At 68.9% G+C, this 21,388-nt stretch overlaps 3 protein-coding genes across 3 annotated transcripts; 1 reads left to right on the top strand and 2 right to left on the bottom strand.

The window, feature by feature from the left end:
• Window positions 1-58: 58 nt before the first annotated feature.
• On the bottom strand, window positions 59-3,610 carry KHK (ketohexokinase). The gene is made up of 8 exons (XM_063153549.1): window positions 3,494-3,610; window positions 3,243-3,359; window positions 2,962-3,096; window positions 2,255-2,327; window positions 1,990-2,136; window positions 1,279-1,367; window positions 1,053-1,210; window positions 59-385 (listed from the first exon to the last, which is right to left on the bottom strand). The coding sequence occupies exons 1-8, from the start codon at window positions 3,607-3,609 to the stop codon at window positions 300-302; spliced, it is 921 nt and encodes a 306-aa protein (XP_063009619.1). The 5' UTR covers window position 3,610; the 3' UTR covers window positions 59-299.
• A 7,613-nt stretch (window positions 3,611-11,223) lies between these two features.
• On the bottom strand, window positions 11,224-18,328 carry EMILIN1 (elastin microfibril interfacer 1). Its single transcript, XM_063153289.1, has 8 exons — window positions 18,177-18,328; window positions 16,125-16,250; window positions 15,372-15,580; window positions 13,433-15,025; window positions 12,736-12,843; window positions 12,606-12,623; window positions 12,122-12,256; window positions 11,224-11,555 (listed from the first exon to the last, which is right to left on the bottom strand). Exons 1-8 carry the CDS (start codon window positions 18,326-18,328, stop codon window positions 11,224-11,226), a joined length of 2,673 nt encoding a protein of 890 aa, XP_063009359.1.
• A 1,966-nt stretch (window positions 18,329-20,294) lies between these two features.
• On the top strand, window positions 20,295-20,887 carry OST4 (oligosaccharyltransferase complex subunit 4, non-catalytic). The gene is made up of 2 exons (XM_063153291.1): window positions 20,295-20,388; window positions 20,730-20,887. Exon 2 carries the CDS (start codon window positions 20,731-20,733, stop codon window positions 20,842-20,844), a length of 114 nt encoding a protein of 37 aa, XP_063009361.1. The 5' UTR covers window positions 20,295-20,388; window position 20,730; the 3' UTR covers window positions 20,845-20,887.
• Window positions 20,888-21,388: the final 501 nt, after the last annotated feature.

Genomic DNA, 21,388 nt, shown 5'->3' with positions numbered 1-21,388 from the left:
CCGGGCTGCTGGGGCCGGGGAGGGCTGGGGTCTCCTCTGTAACGCATTGATGGAGAAATAGAGGCACTGCAGGTGACCTTGGCTGTGCTCAGTGCATCCCTGGGGCAGTGGGAGCCAGCCAGGGCACAGAGGGCACAGCCAGGGGACGCGGCAGGCAGCAGTGGTGCACGGGGGGCTTTATTGGGGGCTCTGGGCGCAGTGGAGATGTTGCTGGGTGCAGTGGAGATGTGCAGTGGAGATGTGCAGTGTGGCTGGCGCAGGGCTGTGCCCGGGCCCTGCAGAGCTCTCCAGGCACGCGCTCAGACGATGCCATCGAAGCCCTGGATCCCACATTTCCTGCCTGCGATCCGGCAGCCGAAGGTGAGGGCGTCCTGCAGGCTGCTCCCTGCGGATGGGGCCCGGGATGAACCGCGGCCGTGCCAAACTGAGCCCTGACCGTGCCAAACTGAGCCATGGCTGTGCTGCGGCCGTGCCAAACTGAGCCGTGGCCGTGCCAAACTGAGCCGTGGCTGTGCTGTGGCTGTGCCAAACTGAGCCGTGGCCATGCCAAACTGAGCCATGGCTGTGCTGCAGCCGTGCCAAACTGAACCGCGGCCGTGCCAAACTGAGCTGTGGCCATGCTGTGGCCATGCCAAACTGAGCTGTGGCCGTGCCAAACTGAACCATGCCCATGCTGTGGCCGTGCTAAACTGAACCATGGCCATGCCAAACTGAACTGCGGCCGTGCCAAACTGAACTGTGCCCGTGCTGTGGCCGTGCTAAACTGAACCGTGGCCGTGCCAAACTGAACCGTGCCCGTGCTGTGGCCGTTCTAAACTGAACCGTGCCCGTGCCAAACTGAACTGCGGCCGTGCCAAACTGAACTGTGCCCGTGCTATGGCCGTGCTAAACTGAATCGTGGCCATGCCAAACTGAACCGTGCCCGTGCTGTGGTCGTGCCAAACTGAGCCGTGGCCGTGCCAAACTGAGCTGTGCCCATGCTGTGGCTGTGCTAAACTGAACCGTGGCCGTGCCAAACTGAACTGCGGCCATGCTGCCACATCTGTGCCCACCTTCTGCGAGTGCAAAGATGACGGCGGCGTTGAAGGTGTCCCCAGCGCCCAGCGTGTCCACCAGGGTCTCTGGGGGGAAGGCGTCCGAGTGCACCAGCTGCCCGTCGGGCCCCAAGGCATCGGCGCCCTCCTCAGCCCAGGCGCAGATCAGCGTGGCCCTGGGGGAGTGTGAGGTGGGTCTGGGGCGCACCGTGTGCCCCCCGGCCCCTCTCGGGTGCGCCCCTACCCTGGCTGGATGCGGCCCCGCAGCCCCCGCAGCGCCTCGGGGGCCGATCGGTACCCGAAGTGCCGGGCCAGGTCCTTGCTGATGAACACCTGCGGGAGAGGGGCTGGGGAGGGGCAGTCCCGGTACCCCCAGCCCGCTGCGGTGAGATCTGTGCCCTGGTGGGGTCCCCAGAGCCCACCTGAGCTCCCAGAGCCCACCTGAGCTCCCTGACCCCACCTGAGCTCCCAGAGCCCACCAGAGCTCACAGAGCCCACCCTGAGCTCCCTGACCCCACCCGAGCTCCCTGACCCCGCCCGAGCTCCCGGACCCCGCCCGCACCCCTCGATCCAAACCCACCCCTGCACCCCCCGAGCCCGACTCCCCCGGAGCAGGAATCCCAACTCCCGCAGCTCTGACCGCTCCTGTCCGACCTCGCCCCCGCCACGCCTTTGGCCTCACCCGGGACAGGGAATCGGGACAGGCGATAGGGACAGGCGATAGGGACAGGCGATGGGAGCAGGGGATCATGGTGGTTAATAGGGACAGGTGATCAGGACGGGTGATCGGGACAGGTGATCAGGGTGGGTCATCAGGACAGGCGATCGGGACAGGGGATCGGGACAGGTGATGGGGACAGGCGATCGGGACAGGCACTGGGGACAGGTGATCAGGACGGGTGATCGGGACAGGCGATCGGGACAGGGGATCCCGCCCATGGCCCCGGCCCCGCACCACTTGTCCCCGCCCCATCAGCGGCAGCAGCTCCTCCCGCGGCTTCTCCAGCTCCACCGAGACCCGGACCCTCCGCTCCGGCGCCGCCGCCCGGTTGTACCGCTCCAGCCGCTCCAGCATCGCGCCCTGCTCCGCCGCGTTCCGGGCCTGCGGACACGGCTCCGGCATCACCGGGGGATCCCCCCCGGTCCCGGGCTCAGGCACAGCCCGAGGGATTTTCCCCAGCGCCGGGGGTCCCCCAGCACCCCCCGAGCCTCGGGCTCACCTCGAAGTGGATCCACCTGTACTGGGAGAGGTCGACGCGCTCGAAGTCGCGGGCTGTCACGTCGGGCAGCTTCCTGTGGGACGGAGGCCGGGGGGACATGGGGACCCTCCGCCTGTGCCGTGCCCGGGCCGAAGGGCAGCCCCGGGGGCCGCGGAGGGCCCCACGGCACCGGGACAGAGGTCCCGAGGCGGCACCGCCGGGTCAATCATTAATGACGGCACCCTGAGCTGGACTGAAGGGCAGCGCTGGGGCCTGGGGTCAGCCGTGCCCAGCAGCCCCTGAGCCCCCCTGGCACGGCTGAGGGAGCCGGGTTATCCCCGCGGGCCGCACCGGCTGTCCTGCACTGCGGAGCGGGGGACGTCACCCCAGTGTCCACCTCTGGGTGGGGATATCACCCCAGTGCCCACCTCCGTGTGGGGACATCACCCCAGTGCCCACCTCCGTGCGGGGATACCACCCCAGTGCCCACCTCCGTGTGGGGATATCACCCCAGTGCCCACCTCCGTGTGGGGATACCTGCTCCGGTCCCGGCAGCGTCACCGGCGGTGACAGGGCTGCGGGGACACGGGCGGTGACAGGGCTGGGGGATCACGGCCACTCGCCCCATCCGGCCCTCGGCAGCCCCGGGAGGCAGCGGAGGGACCCTCGGGGCAGGGCTGGCAGCGCCCGGAGCCGGCAGAGCCCAGCGCTGCCCCCGCCGCCCTTACGTGTCGTGCAGGACGATGGTGCGGGAGCCGCTGGCCGCGTTGACGAGGCAGCAGGCGCAGGGCACCTCTCCGCGGGGCTGCCACGCCACGTGTGCCGTGTCCACCCCCCGGCGCTGGAAATCCGCCGCGATGAAGCTGAGAGCGGACAGGGAGCGGGCTGAGGGCCGCCACCGGAGCCGGGGGACGGGCGGGCGGCCGGGAGCCGCGCCGAGGGGCCCGTGGAGCGCCGGGGCCGGTGCCCCGTGGGTGCGGGAGCCCCGCACATCCCGCACCGCACTTACTCAGCGGCGGGCCCGGGCGCCAGCGAGCCCATGAAGGCGCAGGGCGCTCCCAGCAGCGCCAGCACCGTGCACGAGTTGGAGGCGTTCCCGCCGCGCTGCCAGCGCTGAGAGAGGCACCTGCGGGCGGGAGCTGCCGTGGGCACGGGGCCCGTGCGGGCACACCGGGCACCCCCGGGGCCGGTACCTGGCGGGAGCTGCGGCGGGCACGGGGCCGGTGCGGGCACACCGGAGGAGCCCCCCGGTGCCGGTACCTGGTGTCGGAGTCCTCGGCCGGGAAAGTCTCCACCACGCTGATGATGTCCAGGCACACCAGCCCCACGCACATGATCCGCCGCTTCTCCGCCGCGCCGCCCGTCGCTGCCGCCATCCCGGGCCGCTGCCGGGCGGGACCGGGGCCAGGACCGGGCCAGGGGCGGGACCGGGTCAGGGACAGGGACGGGCACAGGGACGGGCACCGGGGCGGAACCGCGCCGGGAACGGGCACTGCCCTGGCCCCGCCCCCTCGCGCCGCCGCCAATCAGCGCCCCCCGCCCCGCCGGGCCCTCAGGGGGCGTGGTCATGTGGAGCCGCTCCTGGCCACGCCCCCACGGGGAAGGGCGCGCGCGCGGCGGGACCGGGCACGGGGACAGACGGACACGGGGACAGATGGACACACAGGGACAGATGGAAACACAGGGACACCATAGGGACAGACGGACACACAGGGACAGATGGACACACAGGGACACCATAGGGACAGACGGACACACAGGGACAGACGGACACAGGGACAGATGGACAGATGGACACACAGGGACACAGAGACAGACGGACACACAGGGACAGACAGGGACAGACGGACACGGGGACAGACGGACACAGGGACAGATGGACACACAGGGACAGACGGACAGACAGGGACAGACGGACACGGGGACAGATGGACAGATGGACACACAGGGACACAGAGACAGACGGACACACAGGGACAGACAGGGACAGACGGACACGGGGACAGACGGACACACAGGGACAGATGGACACACAGGGACAGATGGACAGATGGGCACACAGGGACATAGAGACAGACGGACACACAGGGACAGACAGGGACAGATGGACAGAGACAGACGAACACTCAGGGACACAGACACAGGGACATGGACACAAGGACAGATGGACACACGGGGACGGACACAGGGACATGGACACAGGGACAGACAGGGACAGATGGACACACAGGGACACACAGGGACAGGTGGACACAGGGACAGACGGACACACAGGGACACCATAGGGACAGACGGACAGAGGGCCAGATGGACACACAGGGACAGACGGACACACAGGGACAGACGGACACACAGAGCTGTGCCACAGACCAGGTTTAATCTCTGGTGACTCCTCAGGAGCTCCTCCGGCAGCCGCCAGGGGCAGGGGGTGCCCGGACCCCGCAGCCGGAGCGCAGACACGCTCGGGGGAGCTGCTCGCTCGGGGGGCTGCACTGGGGTCCCCCAAAAGCGGGGTCCAGGGCGGCCAGAGGAGCCCCGGCTGCACCCGAGCTGTCTGTCCCTGTCTGAGGGGCGGCTGGGCTGCACAGCCCGAATCCTGCGCCAGCAGCGCCCCAGAGGGAAATGCCAGCTGAAATTTGCTGTATTTGCTTTATTTTGGTGTCTGCGCAGGATCCCCGGGCTGTGGTGCTTGTAATGGGGGCTACCCTGTGTGTGTGTCTGAAATCTGTTCCTAAAAGTGCATTTTCCTACAGGGAGGAAGGAAGGAAGGAAGGAAGGAAGGAAGGAAGGAAGGAAGGAAGGAAGGAAGGAAGGAAGGAAGGAAGGAAGGAAGGAAGGAAGGAAGGAAGGAAGGAAGGAAGGAAGGAAGGAAGGAAGGAAGGAAGGAAGGAAGGAAGGAAGGAAGGAAGGAAGGAAGGAAGGAAGGAAGGAAGGAAGGAAGGAAGGAAGGAAGGAAGGAAGGAAGGAAGGAAGGAAGGAAGGAAGGAAGGAAGGAAGGAAGGAAGGAAGGAAAATCCACATTTTATGATTGGCTTTTCACAAATATTAAAATGAATACTACACGTGTTATGCTGTATTAATTTCTAGTACTGTATTAATCCTTTTTAAGTAGTGTGGCAAATCTAGTTTTGGGCTACAGCATGATATTAAAATAGAAACTGTGATGTAAGACACTAAGTGGCTCAAGGAATGGGTGAGATCATCAAGAAATTCCTGGCACAGAGAGAACAGCAGCAAGACACCAAAATCCCAAAGAGAAGAATTATTGTCTCCTTATCGGGAAGAACCAGAACCCTTCCAGATCCCGAGGAGCTGAACACTGATTTATGAGATGAAGGGAGGAAGCTGGCAATAAACAGAGCAATCCCTGCTTTAAGGGAATGTTTGATCCCTGTATGAGATACGTGAATGTGCTACAGGCTGCTGTTTTGAGGGTTTGTTGGTGAGGTGTGCTCTGGGACAGAGCAGAGCACCCGGGCTCTGGAACTCTTTGTTTTTATTGTTCCTTATTGTCCTGACTCTCATTGTCCAAATTCCTATTGCTCTAATTTGTATTGCTATTTTTATAACCATTTTATTACTACTAAGCTTTTAACATTTTAAAACAAGCTATTGGGAAGTTTTAACCCAAGTGATTTTTCACATCCACCCTGCATGGACAGGGCCATTCCAGGGGTGCTGGGGGGACAGGGACAGTGAGATCTGGGGACACTGATTGTGGGGAACAGCGGGGAACAGAAAAACCCAGCCAGGTGCAAGAGCTCCTTGCCCCTGGTATAACACCTCACAAAAGGGATTGCTTTCTATGTTCTCTTCCTTTTCTGGTAAATTGCCCAGGTGGGACTTTTCGGCTTCTGTCAAATTGGCAATCCTTAAGTTTGAGGTGAAGCCCCCCAGGTCCTATGAGGTGTCTTTTCACCTAATTGAGGAGAGAAACCTCTGGGTTTATTTCCTTTTTAAGGGGACAGAGGAGAGTTTTGTCACTCTGTCAACAAAAGGCGCATTCCTATAGTCAGGGGTGCAGTGTGGCTGCCAGAGGGCTCCAGGGCGCTGGGACAGGGGGGTTTCTGTACCACGGACACACAGACACACAGACAGACAGACAGACAGACAGACATGGACATGCAGACACATCTCAGGTGCCTGGAGCGACCTGTTCTAGCGGAGGACGTTCCTGCCCGTGGCAGGGGATGGAAGGAGCTCTAAGCTCCCTTCCATGAACCTGAATCGTTCTGCAGTTCCACAAAATCCCCAGGGCTTTCTTTGTAAATTCCCTCCCAACCTGAATCGTTCTGCAATTCCACAAAATCCCCAGGGGTTTCTTGGTCTGGGTCCCTCTTTGGAGGCAGGAGATATGATTGATCCGTGCCATGGATCCCGGGGATGTGAGAGCCTGGTGCCAAAGCTTCCTTCACTGCTCCCCCAGGCAGCAGCGCTTTGCTGATTCCAGTTTAGAGGGGGAAAAGGGCTGTTCCCTGTCTTGGGAACGTGATGGTGTCCGTGTTTGGGGTATTTTCTCTGCAGCTGCCATCCTGGTGCCTCTGCAGCACGGGAGTGAGACTCTGCATTGGAATTGCACCTCTGGAAATGCCCAGCACCCTCCCAGGGCTCCCTGCACACCATCCATCCCCAGGGCTCCTCCCGTCCGTCCCCAGGCACACGGGACCCCCACCCGGGGGCTTTGGCTTCTTTTTCCTGCCTCTGGCGAGGTCGGGATTGAAGGCACTCGAGGGGATAATTCACATCCAGACTCAGGTGTTGGTTATTTCTTACCTGTGTTAGTGTCACAGCAGTGAGTTCTGCAGTCTTTCATCAGCAAGGCACAAAACGGCCAACTGTCTCTTGGGCCAAATTACCCGATTAAGAAATGACACCTAAATTATTTTCACTTTTAACTCAATAACTGATCCCTCAAAGTCTGCAGGGTGGGCTTTTCTGTCCAGTTACAAAATGCGACCCAAACCCATGGAGAAGAAGACGGAGAAGACGGAGAAGACGAAGAAGAAGAAGAAGAATGAAGTAAAGAAGAAGGAGAAGAAGAAGGTGAGGAAGGAGAAGAAGGAGAACCAGGAGAAGAAGGAGAAGAAGGTGAAGAAGAAGGACCAGCCACCACCCTAAAGCCTCCATCCTGCCCCATATTTATTACCATACTCTAAAACCCCAAACTCCAAGTTTTCCACCCTGTCACATCACACACCTCTACCCAACTCCACACCCACAATCCCAGTGCTCTCAATCAATTCTGGAAGCTTCTCCACGGCCTCAGGTCAAATGCAGTGCTCTCCTGGGGGTCAGAGTGTGTCAGCACAGAAAATCTGAAATTCCCAGCACAGAAAATCTGAAATTCTCAGCTTCCAGGGCTCCAACACCCAACTAATTAATTAGGAGGGTAATTAGGAGCCCTCTCACTTCCCAGGAGCTGCAGCAGACCCAGCTGATCTCCCCTGCCCAGGGGCTCATTGTGAACCTCCCTTCCTGGAGAGCATTCACGGATAGTGAGGGTCAATGGACAATGGATAAAGAATAATCGATAATAGGATTAATCATAATTAACAATAAAGGATAACCTTCCTCAGCTGCCCCAGCCCCACCCTGCTGTGCCCAGAGGAGCTGCAGCATCCCAGCTCTGCTCTGCCCACCCTGGGGCCTGCAGGAGATTAACCCTGCGGTGACCACGGCAATGACCCAGCTGTGACCACGGCAATGACCCTGCTGTGACCATGGCATTGACCCAGCTGTGACCATGGCATTGACCCTGCAGTGACAATGACCCTGCAGTGACTATGGCAATGACCCTGCAGTGACCATGGCATTGACCCTGCAGTGACCATGGCATTGACCCTGCAGTGACCATGGCAATGACCCTGCTGTGACCATGGCAATGACTCAGCTGTGACAGTGACCCTGCAGTGACCATGGCAATGACCCAACTGTGACCACGGCAATGCCCCTGCAGTGACAATGACCCTGTAGTGACCACGGCAATGACCCTGCAGCGAGCATGGCAATGACCCTGCTGTGACCATGGCAATGACCCTGCAGTGACCACGGCAATGACCCTGCAGTGACAATGACCCAGCTGTGACCATGGCAATGACCCAGCTGTGACCATGACAATGACCCTGCAGTGACCATGGCAATGACCCTGCAGTGACAATGACCCTGCAGTGACCATGGCCCTGCAGTGACCATGGCAATGACCCACCTGTGACCATGGCAATCACTCTGCAGTGATCATGGCAATGACTCTGCAGTGACCATGACTATGACCCTGCAGTGACCATGGCAATGACCCTGCAGTGACAATGACCCTGCAGTGACCATCACCCTGCAGTGACCATGGCAATGACCCAGCTGGACACAGAGTCCAGAGCCCCAGGAGGGGCTGAGGGAGCTGGGAAGGGAATGGAGCCCCAGGAGGGGCTGAGGGAGCTGGGAAGGGGCTCAGCCTGGAGAAAAGGAGGCTCAGGGGGGCCCTTGTGGCTCTGCACAAGTCCCTGACAGGAGGGGACAGCCAGGGGACAGGGACAGGCCAAGGGGAAATGTCCCCAAGCTGGGCCAGGACAGGCTCAGGGTGGATGTTGGGCACAATTCCCTCCTGGAAAGGGCTGTCCAGCCCTGGCAGGGTGGATTCCCCATCCCTGGAGGGTTCACAGCCCTGTGGCTGTGGCACTTGGGGACAGGGGCAGAGGTGGCCTGGGCAGTGCTGGGGCTGGTCAGGAACATTCGATGCAATCGTGGCTTTTCCTTGGTTCTAGGAGTTGTAGGAAGACTCTCGCACCCATTTTCCTCATAAACTCTTTCTCCTCGTGGTTAGGAGGACAATGATCCTTCTAAGGCTGGTGAATCTCAGAAAGGAACCAGCAGGGATCTCTGCTCCCCTCTGCTCCCCACGGGCAGAGAGGGGCCAGGGCTCTCATGTTCAGTTCCCTCCTCTCCAGGAGCTCCTGGCACGGCTCTGGATCTCCACCTTCTGCTGACAGGGAGAATTTCCCACAGATTCTGCTCACTGTGGGATTTGCTGCCCCGGAGCGGGGCAGGCTGAGAGCCCGGCTGTGAGCAGGGATCCCCCTGAGCCTGAGAAAAAGCTGATAAAAGTGGGTCCAGAGGAGGCCACGGAGCTGCTCCAGGGCTGGAGCCAGGCTGGCAGAGCTGGGAATGTCCAGCCTGAGGAAGGAGCCAGGGAGAGCTCAGAGCCCCTGGCAGGGCCTGAAGGGGCTCCAGGAGAGCTGCAGAGGGACTGGGGACAAGGATGGAGGGACAGGAGCCAGGGAATGGCTCCCACTGCCAGAGGGCAGGGCTGGATGGGATCTTGGGAATGAGGAATTGTGCCCTGGCAGGGTGGGCAGGCCCTGGCACAGGGTGCTCACCCTGGATCCCTGGCAGTGCCCAAGGCCAGACGGGACACTGGGACACCCTGGGACAGTGGGAGGTGTCCCTGCCATGGCAGGGGTGGCACTGGGTGGTGCTGAAGGTCTCTTTTCACTGAAGCCAGCCTGGGTTCAATGATATTTCTCACACATTTTTACACTGTGGTGCTGCATTAACAGAACCAGCACTGACCCTATCCCACACCTCAAGGAGCTGTGAAAGAGCCCAGACACAGACAGACAGACAGACAGACACACAGACACACAGACACGCTGACAGACACACAGACAGACAGACAGACAGACAGACACACAGACAGACACACAGACAATGCCCCTGGTGCTCACCTGAAGCTGCCAGGAGCACCTGGGGACACAAGGCTCCGTCCCAACCTCACCATTAATGGGCTCCCATGGCAGCGGGGGCACAGACTGGGGCTGGAGCCCCCCCCACCCCTTCCTGGCCCCAAATCCTGAACTTTCTGCACCAAAACTGCCTAAAACTCCAAGGGGGTGCCCCAGACCCAGCCTGGAGCCTGTTCCACCATCAACACCCTGGGACCTCGCACCCCTCCATCCCAACCCTTCCAGGGCACAGCGCTGGGCACAGTGTTGGGCACAGGGGGCACACAGCTGAGCACACAGCTGGGCACAGTGTTGGGCACAGGGGGCACACAGCTGAGCACACAGCTGGGCACAGGGCTGGGCACAGCCCCTCTGGCCCCCCTGCCAGCCCAGCAAACAGCCCTGAAGTGGAGCGATGGGGTTACCCCAGCCGACCCGACACCAGGAGGTGAAAGCCCCCCCAGAGATGAGTTCAGTGACACTGTGGGACCCCCACCCCGGGCAGTACCCGCCTGTCACCCCCAGCCCAGCCCTCACCTGGGGGCACGGGGGGCTGGAGCTGCCCCAGCACACCCGGGCACGGCACCTGGGGGGTCCCAGGGGCTCCCATCCGGTCACAGCACACCCAAAACAGCTGGAACCCCCCCAAACCCCCATCCTGCCGTGTGCCCAGCCGCGATGGAGCTCGGTGGTGACACGGTGACACCGGGCAGCTCGGAGACACCGGGCAGCTCAGTGACACGGTGGCACCTGGAAGGTCAGTGACACGGTGACACCAGGCAGCTCCGTCACACGGTGACACCGGGCAGCCCGGGGACACAGTGACATGGTGACACCAGGCAGTTTGGTGACACGGTGACACCTGGCAGCTCGATCGCACGGTGACACACGGTGACACCTGGCAGCCAGCAGCCCCTCCCATCCCCTCCCGGCCCCTCCCCAGCCCCTCCCGGCCCCTCCCAACCCCTCCCCAGCCCCTCCCTTCCCCTCCCATCCCCTCCCATCCCCTCCCCATCCCCTCCCCATCCCCTCCCCATCCCCTCCCATCCCCTCCCCATCCCCTCCCATCCCCTCCCCGCGGCCGAGGCACGCTCCGGAGCCGCGGGTACAAAACCCGGTGCCGCGTGTTTATTGCGGGGCGGTGGGGCCGTGGGGGCGGTGCGGGCCGGAGTGCGGGACGGCGAGGGCGGGGGTGCGATAAATAACGGGGTGGGGGTCCCGGCGGGCGGGGGGACCCCGGGCCCGGCCGTGCCCCTCGCGGGGGCCGCCCCCGCCCTAGGGCTCCTCGGGGCCGTAGAGCAGCGCGGCGCTGAAGGCCGTGAGCGGCTCGTCGGGGGCGTGCGCCAGGCGCCCCGACACCAGGTCCACGCAGAGCGTCTCGCCCGCGGCCAGCGGCAGCAGCAGGCTGAACACGCCCAGCGCCCCGGGGCTCGGGCCCCGCGCCGCCACCGGGCCCTTCTCCAGCGCCTCGGGCTGGAAGCCGGCCGAGTCCAGGCGGGCGATGCCGTGCCCGGAGCGGGACAGCACGGCCTCCAGCGCCTCGCCCCGGTGCCCCGTGAGCACGGCGCTCACCAGGTACCGCCCGGGCACCGGCACCGTGAACGTGCCTGCGGCGGGAACGGCGGTCAGGGACCCGCCGGGGGGCCCGGTGCCCCCAGAGCGGCGCCCCAAGGCCGGGGGGGGATCCCGGGGCGGGCAGGCACCGCCCGAGAGCCCCGGGCTGGCACCACACATCGTGCCCCCGCGACTCTGCAGCCCCACAGCCCCTGGTGCGGCATCCCTTAAACCCACAGGCACCCCACAGCCCCCGCTGCAGCATCCCACAAACACCCACAGCCCCTGGTGCGGCATCCCTCACCCCACAAACACCCCAAAGCCCCCTGGAGCGGCTTTCCTCACCCCACAAACACCCACAGCCCCTGGTGTGGCATTCTTCACCCCACAAACACCCACAGCCCCTGGTGCGGCATCCCTTAACCCACAGGCACCCACAGCCCCCGCTGCAGCACCCCACAAACACCCCACAGCCCCCGGTGCAGATCCCTCACCCCACAAACACCCACAGCCCCTGGTGTGGCATCCCTTAACCCCACAAACGCCCCACAGCCCCCGGTGCAGATCCCTCACCCCACAAACGCCCCACAGCCCCCGGAGCACCCCCGTGGCCCCTCACCCGTCTCGGGGTCGTAGGCGCCGCCGTCGTTGAGCAGCACGTGGTCGAAGGGGACGGTGCCCGGCTCCGAGCGCTGCGTGCTCAGCGCGGCCGAGAAGGCGACGCGGGGCACCGAGCCCGGCTCCCCGACCGGGCCTGGCCAGGGGCAGCGTCAGGCGCGGCCGGGCCGCCTCCGTCACCCCCTGCCCCCGAGCCCTGCAGCCACGGCCCACACCCACACACCCGCACCTGCCCCTTCAGTGTCCGTGCCCCCCGACCCCGTCCCCAGCGCCCCCAGCGCCCCCAGCGCCCCGGGCACCCTGTGCCTCCCCGTGCCAGCCCAGACTGCTCCTGCTCCCCTTGCAAGCCCCCAGCCCGCAGCCCCCCAGCCCCCCACATGCCCCCGCGGCCCTCCCCGCACCCCAAGCCCCCCCAGCCCCCCAGCCCCCCACATGCCCCCCGCCCCCCGTGCCCCTCCCCGCACCCCAAGCCCCCCCAGCCCTACCTCTCTCTCCGGGCAGCCCTGCAGGGAGGATGAGGAGGGGCTGCTCAGGGCCAGCTTGGGGCAGGACCCCCGGGGACGGGGTCCAGCCATGCCAGCGTGGTCGGGGGCACACGGGGAGGCTGAGCCTTACCGGGGGGGCCCACGGGACCCTGCTCTCCATCCTTGCCAGGCGGCCCAGAGGGGCCGGGAGGGCCCGTCTCGCCCATGGGGCCTGCAGGTCCAGGGGGGCCAGGGGGGCCTGGAGGGAGGAGGGTGTTAGAGCCACCTTGGCCCCACGGCCAGTGCCCCACGTGTGACGTCCCCTTGTCCCCACACACTGCAGCCCCACAGCCAGGACCCTGCTGGGGTCGTGTGCCCCACAGCACAGCGTCCCCAGCCAAGGCCCTGCGTCCCCACACCCACTGCAGTGCTCCTGGTGACCCCGTGCCCCAAATCCCCATGTCCCCACATCCCTGTGTCCCCTTGTGTCCCCACATCCCCATGTCCCCACATCCCTGTGTCCCCTTGTGTCCCCACATCTCTACATCTCTGTGTCCCCACATCCCCGTGTCCCCACATCCCCATACCTCGCATCCCCTCATGTCCCCACATCCCTGTGTCCCCTCATGTCGTCACATCTCCCTGTCCCCACATCCTCGTGTCCCCACATCCCTGTGTCCCCTCGTGTCCCCACACCCCCGTGTCCCCACACCTCCAGCACCGTTCCCGCAGCCCCACCTGCCCCCCACGCCCCACATCCCCCCATCCCCTGCACGCCCCGTCCCCCCGCAGTGCCCCAGGTCCCCGCACGTCCCCCCATCCCCCGGTGTCCCCCCGTGTCCCCGCACCGGGTCTCTCCAGCCGCGCCAGGCGCTGCAGCTCCCCGCGCAGGTGGCCCAGGCTGGCGTTGAGGGCGCCGAGCCGGGCCGGCAGCTCCAGCGCCTTGTCCAGCAGGGCGGCGTGGCCGCGGGCCGTGGCGTTCAGCTCCCGCACGGCGCCCCAGAGCCCCGCCACGTGCCGGCCCAGCCCCTCGCGGAGGCCGCGCAGCCCCCCGGCCACGGCCTCCAGCTGCTCGCAGACCCCCTCGAGCTTGGCCACGCGCGGCTCCAGCCCCGCGGGGCAGCCCCCGGCCCGCGCCAGCTCCCGCGCCAGCGCCTCCAGCCGCTCCTCGCTCTCCGCCTGCCGCGCCGCCGCCGCCGCCGCCGCCCGGTCCAGCTCGGCCACCACGCGGTCGGTGGCGGCGCTCAGCTGCCGCTGCCGCGCGTCCTGCTCGTCCAGCGCGTCCTGCAGCCCCTCCACCGTGGCGTTGAGGCCGCTCAGGGCCGCCAGCGCCGCCGCCAGCTCCCCGCGCAGCGCCCGCAGCTCCGACGGGGACGGGCCCCCGAAGACGCCGAAGCCGTCGAGCGGCGCCTCCGGCTCCTCCTCGGGCTCGGCGGGGCCGGGCGGGAGCGGCTCCGGCTGCCGGGGCAGCGGCGGGGCGCAGGGCCGGGCGCAGGGCTCGGCGCTCAGCTCCTCCAGAGCCGCCTCCAGCCGCCCCGTCCGGTTGCGGAGCCGCTCCAGCGCCTCGGCCAGCGCCTGCCCCCGCAGCCCGCCCAGGCTCCCGGCCGGCCCGTGCTCCCAGAGCGCCTCGGTGTCCCCGGCCGGGCACGGGGGCCCGCAGCGGGCCAGCAGCCCCTCGAGCTGCTCCAGGCGCGCTCCGCGCTGCGCCCCGCTGGCCGCCAGCCCCTCCACGGCCCGGCTGAGGTTGGCCAGGCGCCCCGGCAGCCCGGCCGGCCGCCCCTCGGGCTCGGAGGGCCACGGGCCGGCGCGGGAGGCGTTCAGCCGCCCCTCCAGCTCGGCCAGCCGCCGCGCCAGCACCGGGCCCTGCCCCGGCCCCGGGCCCGCCGCCGGCACCGGCAGCCCCTGCAGGCGCCGCTCCAGCTCGGCCAGGCGGCGGAGCACGTCCGGGGCCGGGGGAGCGGCCGGCGCGGGGGCCAGGCGGCTGCTCAGGCTGCTGATGTGCCTCTGCACCGACTCCACCGCGTCCCTGTTGCGCTGGTCCACCGACTCCACCAGCTTCTCCAGCGCCCGCATCCGCTCCCGGTGCTCGGCCGCCTGCCGCCGCAGCCCCTCGGTGCCGGCGGTGCAGGCGGCGCACAGCTCCTGCAGCCGCTGCTCCAGCTCGTCCAGCGCCGCCGCGCCCGCGGCCCCCGGAGCCCCCGCGCCGTCCCGGCCGCCCTCGGCGCGCTGCAGGCGGCTCTCCAGCTCCTCCAGGCGCCGCTGCAGGTGGCTCAGCGCCTCCCGCACCTCGGACCTCTCCGCGTCCGCCGCCTGATGCCCCCCGGGCTGCCCCTCCACGGCCGCCCGCGGCGGCTCCTGCCCGGCCCGCAGCTCCTCCAGCTGCTCGCTCAGCCGCCGCACCTGCTCCTCCAGCCGCCGCACCTTCTCCGTGTCCCCGCCGCCTGCCGAGCGCCGCCGGGGTCAGGGACAGGGGCAGGCCGCACACAGCGTGTCCCCGCATCCCCGCATCCCCCCATCCCCAAATCCCCCGCATTCCCGCATCCCCCACATCCTCACATCCCCTGCATCCCCCTCATCCCCCCATTCCCCACATCCCTCACATCCCCGCATCCCCCCATCCCCAAATCCCCTGCATTCCCGCATCCCCCGCATTCCTGCATCCCCCACATCCCCGCATCCCCTGCATCCCCCGCATCCCCCCATATCCCACATCCCCACATCCCCGCATCCCCTCATCCCCCACATCCCCTGCATCCCCACATCCCCGCATCCCCGGCCCAGCGGTACCTTCGCCCCCCAGGCCGCTGAGGGGGTTGCCGAAGCCGGAGAGCGTGGGGCGGCCGGGCTGGGCCGGGGGGCGGCCGGTGGGCTGCGGGGCCGCTGGAGCGGGGCCCTGGCTGCAGTCCGGCCCCGAGTAGCCCTGGCAGCAGCGCCAGGCCAGCTCCGACACCGTGCGCTGCGACACCTTGTAGCGGGGCCGGAGGAAGCTGCGGTACCTGCCGGGGGACGGGACGGGGCTGGGGGAGCCAGGAGGGGCGCGGGGCTGCCCCGGAGAGCCGGAGCCAGCACAGGCTGCGGCTCCACCCGCGCTCAGCGGCCGGGGGCCCGCCCTGCCCAGCCCTGTCACCCTGCACCAGTGCCAACACCACCCCAGGGCCATCCCAGCGCTGGCCAGAGAGCCGCGGGGTGCCCCAGGGCTCTGCTGCACGTTATAGGGGACAGTGACCGGTCACCCTCCGGTCCGGAGAGCCGCGGGGTGCCCCAGGGCTCTGCTGCACATCACGGGGGGGGACAGTGTCACCCTCTGGTCACCCTCCGGTCACCCTCCGGCCCAGAGAGCCGGGGGTGCCCCAGCGCTCCGGCCGCACGTGATGGAGGGGACAGTGTCCGGTCACCGCCTGAGGTCGCTGACTCTTGCGCAAAAGCAAACATGACCCCGGCGTGGGTAAACACCAGCGGCGCGGCCGCGGCCCGCCCTGGCTCTGTGCCGGCCCCCCCAGAACGCCCCGAGCCCCCCAGAGCCCTCCCGGCCCCACTCACGCCAGGACTCGGGGGCACTGGAGCTGCCCCCAGGGGCAGGGCTGATAGTCCGGCTTGATGAAGCTCTCGACGCCATCCTCCACCACACAGCTCACGCTGCGGGTCACCACGTAGGCACACCAGTTCCTGCCGGAGGGAGCGGGTCAGGGCACACGGTACCGCCCCGGTACACACCGGGCATCGTCCTGGTACGGACCGAGCACGGCACACACCGGGCACCATCTGGGCACCGCCTGGGCACACACCGAGCACTGTCGGGGCACCCAGGAGGCATCATCCCGGCACGGAGCAGCCACCGGAGCTGCCCTGGCATGGAGCTAGCATCATCCCAGCACAGCCCTGCGCAGCATCCCGGCACACCCCGGGCATTGTCCTGGCGGGCAGCAGGCACCAGGCGTGACCCCGGCAGAGACACAGCCACGCGCCCTGCCCCAGGCCTTCCGTGGCACCCTGCAGCTCCCCGGGCATCCCCCGCATCCCCCAGCGCACCGCGGCCCCTCCGGCCACACCCCGCATCCCCCGGCGCGCTCCCGTGCCTGCCCAACCAGCCCCACCGGTAGCACCATCACGGCCCGGTGCGGGTTAATGGGCCGGATCCTGCTCCAGCACGGCGTCAGCCGTGCCCGGCCACCCCTGCAGCCCCGGCTGCAGCCCCCAGCCCTGGCTGCCCTCGGGAGCCCCGCAGGGATGGGCTCTGCCGGGAGTAGGGTGCCCACAGCCCATCGCACCGTGCCGTGCATCCTGCCTGGCGCAGGGAGGGACCCTGAGCGCTGCCCCGTGTGTGACCCCGTGTGTTCCTGCCCCTCCGTGCTGCCCCATGTGTGACACCGTGTGTTCCTGCCCCATCAGTGACCCCGTGTGTTCCTGCCCCTCCGTGCTGCCCCATGTGTGATCCCCGTGCTGCCCCATGTATAACCCCGTGTTCCTGCCCCTCCGTGCCCCGCGGCAGCCCCGCACCGGTCCCAGCGCGGCGCCCCAGGCTGCGGGACCCCCCAGCCCCCCCGCGTGGGACCGCAGCCTGGCCCCGCTGCCGGGACCCCGTCCTCGCAGCCTTATATGGTCGGGCCCCGCCGCCCGGGCCCCGCTCGGGCCCCCCGGCCCCACCGGGCAGCCCCCCGGGGAGCGGCCCCCGGCGCTGGGTCCCCCCGCGGGGCCCCGGTGCGGCGGCCGGTTCCCGTCAGCCCGGCTGGTTCCCCTCAGGCCCCGGCTGGATTCCAGCTCCTCCCCGGGGGCCGCCGGGAATTCCTGCGCCGACCGACGGCCCCCCTCTTCTCCCCCATCCCATCCCATCCCATCGCAGCCCAGCCCGGCCCCGCACCCGCGAGGCCCCGCGACCCCCGGGCTGCCCTGGGGTCCCACGCCCCGCTCCGGGGCTGTCCCCGTGCCGGGCGAGGGATGGGACCAGAGCTGCCCTAAGGGGCAGGATCTGGGGGCACCCCCGCGCTCCCCGAGCCGCGGGGACGGAGCGCCGCACACGCCGACCCGCGCAGAGCTCCCCGAGCCCCCAGAGCCGCACGGAAAGGCTCCAGCGTGCCCGTGCCCCACGGCGGACCGGGGGTGCCCCTGCCCGGGTTCCCCGCGCCGCGGCCGGTCCCGCCATCCCCCCGGGGCCGGGGCAGTCCCAGCCCTGCGGCCGCGCCGCTGGTGTGTCCGCGCTGAACGCGCCGTGACCCCAACCCAGCGTGGGGCCGCCCCCAGCCCCGCAGCGCCCCGAGCCCCGGCCCCGCGCTGCCCGCGCTACGGGATGGGCAGAGGGCGGCTCCGGGCCCGGCGCCCCTCTCCGGCACCGCTGACCCACGCGGGATGCGGAGCAGCGGGGACCGGCCCGCCATCCCCGGCCCCGCCGCACCGGCGGCCCCGACCCTCCACGTGCGCCCACTGCCCGCCCGCCCCGGGGACCCCCGCCGGTCCCGCCGCCCCCCGCGCTGGACGTGGCACGTGCCGGTGCCTGCCCGGCCCCGGGGTTCCCGTGGCAGCGGGGTGGGGGCTGCACTCCGTGTCCCCGCCGCCGCCCGGTGTGTCCCGGTGCGTCCCGGCGCTCGCGGCTCCTACCTGTGCCGGCTGGCGGCCCGGGCACCGCTGTGGGCCGCGGCCGGGCCGGGGGCGAGCGGGGCGGCCCCGCCGGTGTAGAGGCTGTACCGGGGGGGGAAGTTGGCGGCCAGGGCCTGCGCGGCCAGGAGGCACGGCCAGAGCCACGGTGCCATGCTGGGCTGGGCCGGGCTGGGCTGGGGCGGCTCCGCTCCGCTCGGCTCGCTCAGCCCGGGCCGGCGCGCCTCAGCACCGCATGCGGCGTCCCGTCGCGGCTCCGCGGCTCTGGGCGGCTCGGCACGGCTCGGCTCGGCTCTGCCCTCCCCCCGGCCGCCCCTCGGCCAGCCCCTCGGCACCAGGGCCGCCCAGAGCCGCTGCCCGCCGCCGGGGTCCCCGGGGCCCCCCGCTTCCTGCCCGCCGCGCCCCCGCCCCAGCCGCGCCGGGCACCGCGGCCCCGCCGGCCCCGCCGCCGCCACATCTGCTCCTCGTTAGGCCGGCCCGGGGCCGGGGCAGCCAGGGAGGCCGGGCAGGGGGCCAGGGCGCGGGCGGCCAGCGAGGCGGCCGCGGCTACCGCCGCTGCACCGGCCCGCCGCGGCCATCCGTGCCCCGCGGCCGCCGCCGGCACCGGCTCCGCCACCGGCTTCGCACCGTGCCCCGCGAACCGCCGGCCGCCGGTGGCCTCGGTGCTCGGCCCGCGCTGGGCGCAGCGGCCACAGGTCCCTGCATCAGCACCGGCACGGCAGCCTGCAGTGCCACGTCCCCGCGTGCCCGTGAGCCCGTGCCAGGGGACACGTCCCGGTGCCACCCAGCCCGGGGCTGCCCCGCGCCCCCGGCCGCACCCCTGGGGACACCGTGCTGGGGACACCGTGCTGGGGACACCGGGGACACCGGCACGGCAGCGGTCGCCCCGGGCCGCCGTGGCCCCGAGCCCACAGTGATGATGCCATGGCTTCCCCGACCCTCGCGGTGACGTCACGGCCGCACGGTGACATCACGGCCTGGCGGGGGCCCCGTGGTGACGTCAGGCGCGGGAACCCCCCGCCCGCGGGGAGCGCGGGTTAAGCACAAACAGCTGGCGGCAGCTGGAGGGGAGGGACCGCGGGGGAGGGAGGGAGGGACACACCGGGGCTGAGGGGCCCGGGCTGGGCCTGGCCCGAGGCCAGCCGTGCCTGGGCCCGAGGGGGACGGCGGCACCGCCTCCGGGGGCCGTCGGGGGCGTGGGGGGATGTGGGGGGCGTGGGGGGCTGCGGGGGCCATGGGGGGTCATGGGGGGCTGCGGGGGCCGTGTCTCTGCCGTGCCCCAGGGGACTCCAGACTGCGCTGGGGCTCCACGGCCGAGCGTGGGGGGCACAGGAATGGGTCCGGGGTGCCAGCAGGACCCCGGGGGTCTCGCTGCTGGGACCCCTCGAGGGGGGACCATCAACAAAATGGGCTGCCAAGACCCCGCAGGCCACCGCAGTGTGACCCACACATGGCAGTGTGACCCACACATGGCAGTGTGACCCACACATCGCAGTGCGACCCACGCATCGCAGTGCGACCCACGCATGGCAGTGTGACCCACGCATGGCAGTGTGACCCACACATGGCAGTGTGACCCATGCATGGCAGTGTGACCCACACATCGCAGTGTGACCCACGCATGGCAGTGCGACCCACACATCGCAGTGTGACCCACGCATCGCAGCAAACCCCGGCTCCGTGTAGCCCGGCGTGCCTCCAGTACGGCTTGGTATAGCCCAGTACGGCCCAGCAGCTCCCAGTACAGCCCAGTGCAGCCCAGCACAGCTGGGTACAGCCCAGTACGGCCCAGCAGCTCCCAGTACAGCCCAGCAGCTCCGAGTATGCCCCGCTATGTCTCTGCACAGCCCAGCGCAGCCCGAACCGCTGCGGCCCCGCGGCCCCGCCCGCTGTCAGCAGCTGCGGCGAGCTGTCATTAGGCTCATTAGCGCTAATTAGCCGCGGCCGCCCCGGGGCCGCCCGGCCCCGCCCCGCCCTCGCGCCGCGCCTTGTATGGAGACGGAGCCCGCGGCGGCCGCCAGGGGGCGGGGCGCGGCGGTGACGTCACTGCGGCGGGGAGGGGCTGGGCGCCGTGACGTCACGGCAGCCGCGAGCCCGCCGCTTGGCGCGGGCCCGGTTGCCGTGACGTCACCGCCGGGGCCGGGCGCCTCCCGCCGTGCCCCGCGGCCGGAAGTGGCGCGTGCAGGGAGACGTGTCGGAGCGGCGGGGCCGGAGCGTGAGCGCGGGACATCGGGGGGATAGCGGGCAGGAACGGGAACCGGGGAGAGAGCGGGGCACCGCGGGGACCGGGAACCGGGAGGAGAACGAGACCCCGGGGGGACCAGGCGGGAACCGGCGGGAGAGCGGGGCACCGGGGGGACCAGGCCGGAACGGTAACCTGGGGGAGAGCGGGGCACCGGGGGGCCCGGGCAGGGGCGGGAACCGGGACACCGGGTGGTGTGGGCAGAAGAGGGAACCGGGACACCGGGGGCCCGAGCAGCAGGGGCGGGAGCCGGTCCGTGCCGGTACAGCCGGTCCCCCCGCGGGATGCCAGCGTGTCCGTTCCCCCGCCCGCAGGATGATCACGGACGTGCAGCTCGCCATCTTCGCCAACATGCTGGGCGTCTCGCTGTTCCTGCTCGTCGTGCTGTACCACTACGTGGCCGTCAACAACCCCAAGAAGCAGGAGTGAGGAGCCCGGAGGATCCCGGCGATCCCGGAGGACCCCGCCCCGCCATGGCCCCGCGGCGCCGCCGCTCCCGCCCGTCCCGCCCTCCCCGCCCCTCTCCCGCGGGGCCGCCCCGAGAGGCGCGAGCCCGAGCTTCTTCCAAACCGGCTTTAACGGAAACACGCTGATACACGACAAAACCGTGTGACGTTGTGACCAACCCGCGGCGCCGGGCGGGCTCAGCGCAGCAGCAGCGGCGCCGTGGGCAGCAGCCGGGCCAGCGGCGATCGGTGCTGCGGGGCCCCGCGCGGGGACAGCCCCGGCGCCGAGCAGGGCCGCAGCAGCTCCGCCGGCGCTGCCGCCGCTGCCCGGTACGGCGGGGCCGGGGCTCGGGCCGCCCCCAGCGCGGGAAGGGTCCCTCGGTGCCCGGCGCCCTCGCGGGGGGCGCGGGAGCCTCGGGGCAGGGCCCTGCGGGACAGAGAGCGGGGTCGGTGGGCGCGGGGTCGGTGGGCACGGTGCTGCCGGGGCTGCGTGCCCACCCAGCGCCCCCTGCCTCCAGGGGCCCCGG

This window comes from Melospiza melodia, chromosome 3 (genome assembly GCF_035770615.1).
Source record: "Melospiza melodia melodia isolate bMelMel2 chromosome 3, bMelMel2.pri, whole genome shotgun sequence".
NCBI classification, from domain to species: Eukaryota; Metazoa; Chordata; class Aves; order Passeriformes; family Passerellidae; genus Melospiza; species Melospiza melodia.
This window is presented reverse-complemented; position numbering and strand designations above follow the sequence as displayed.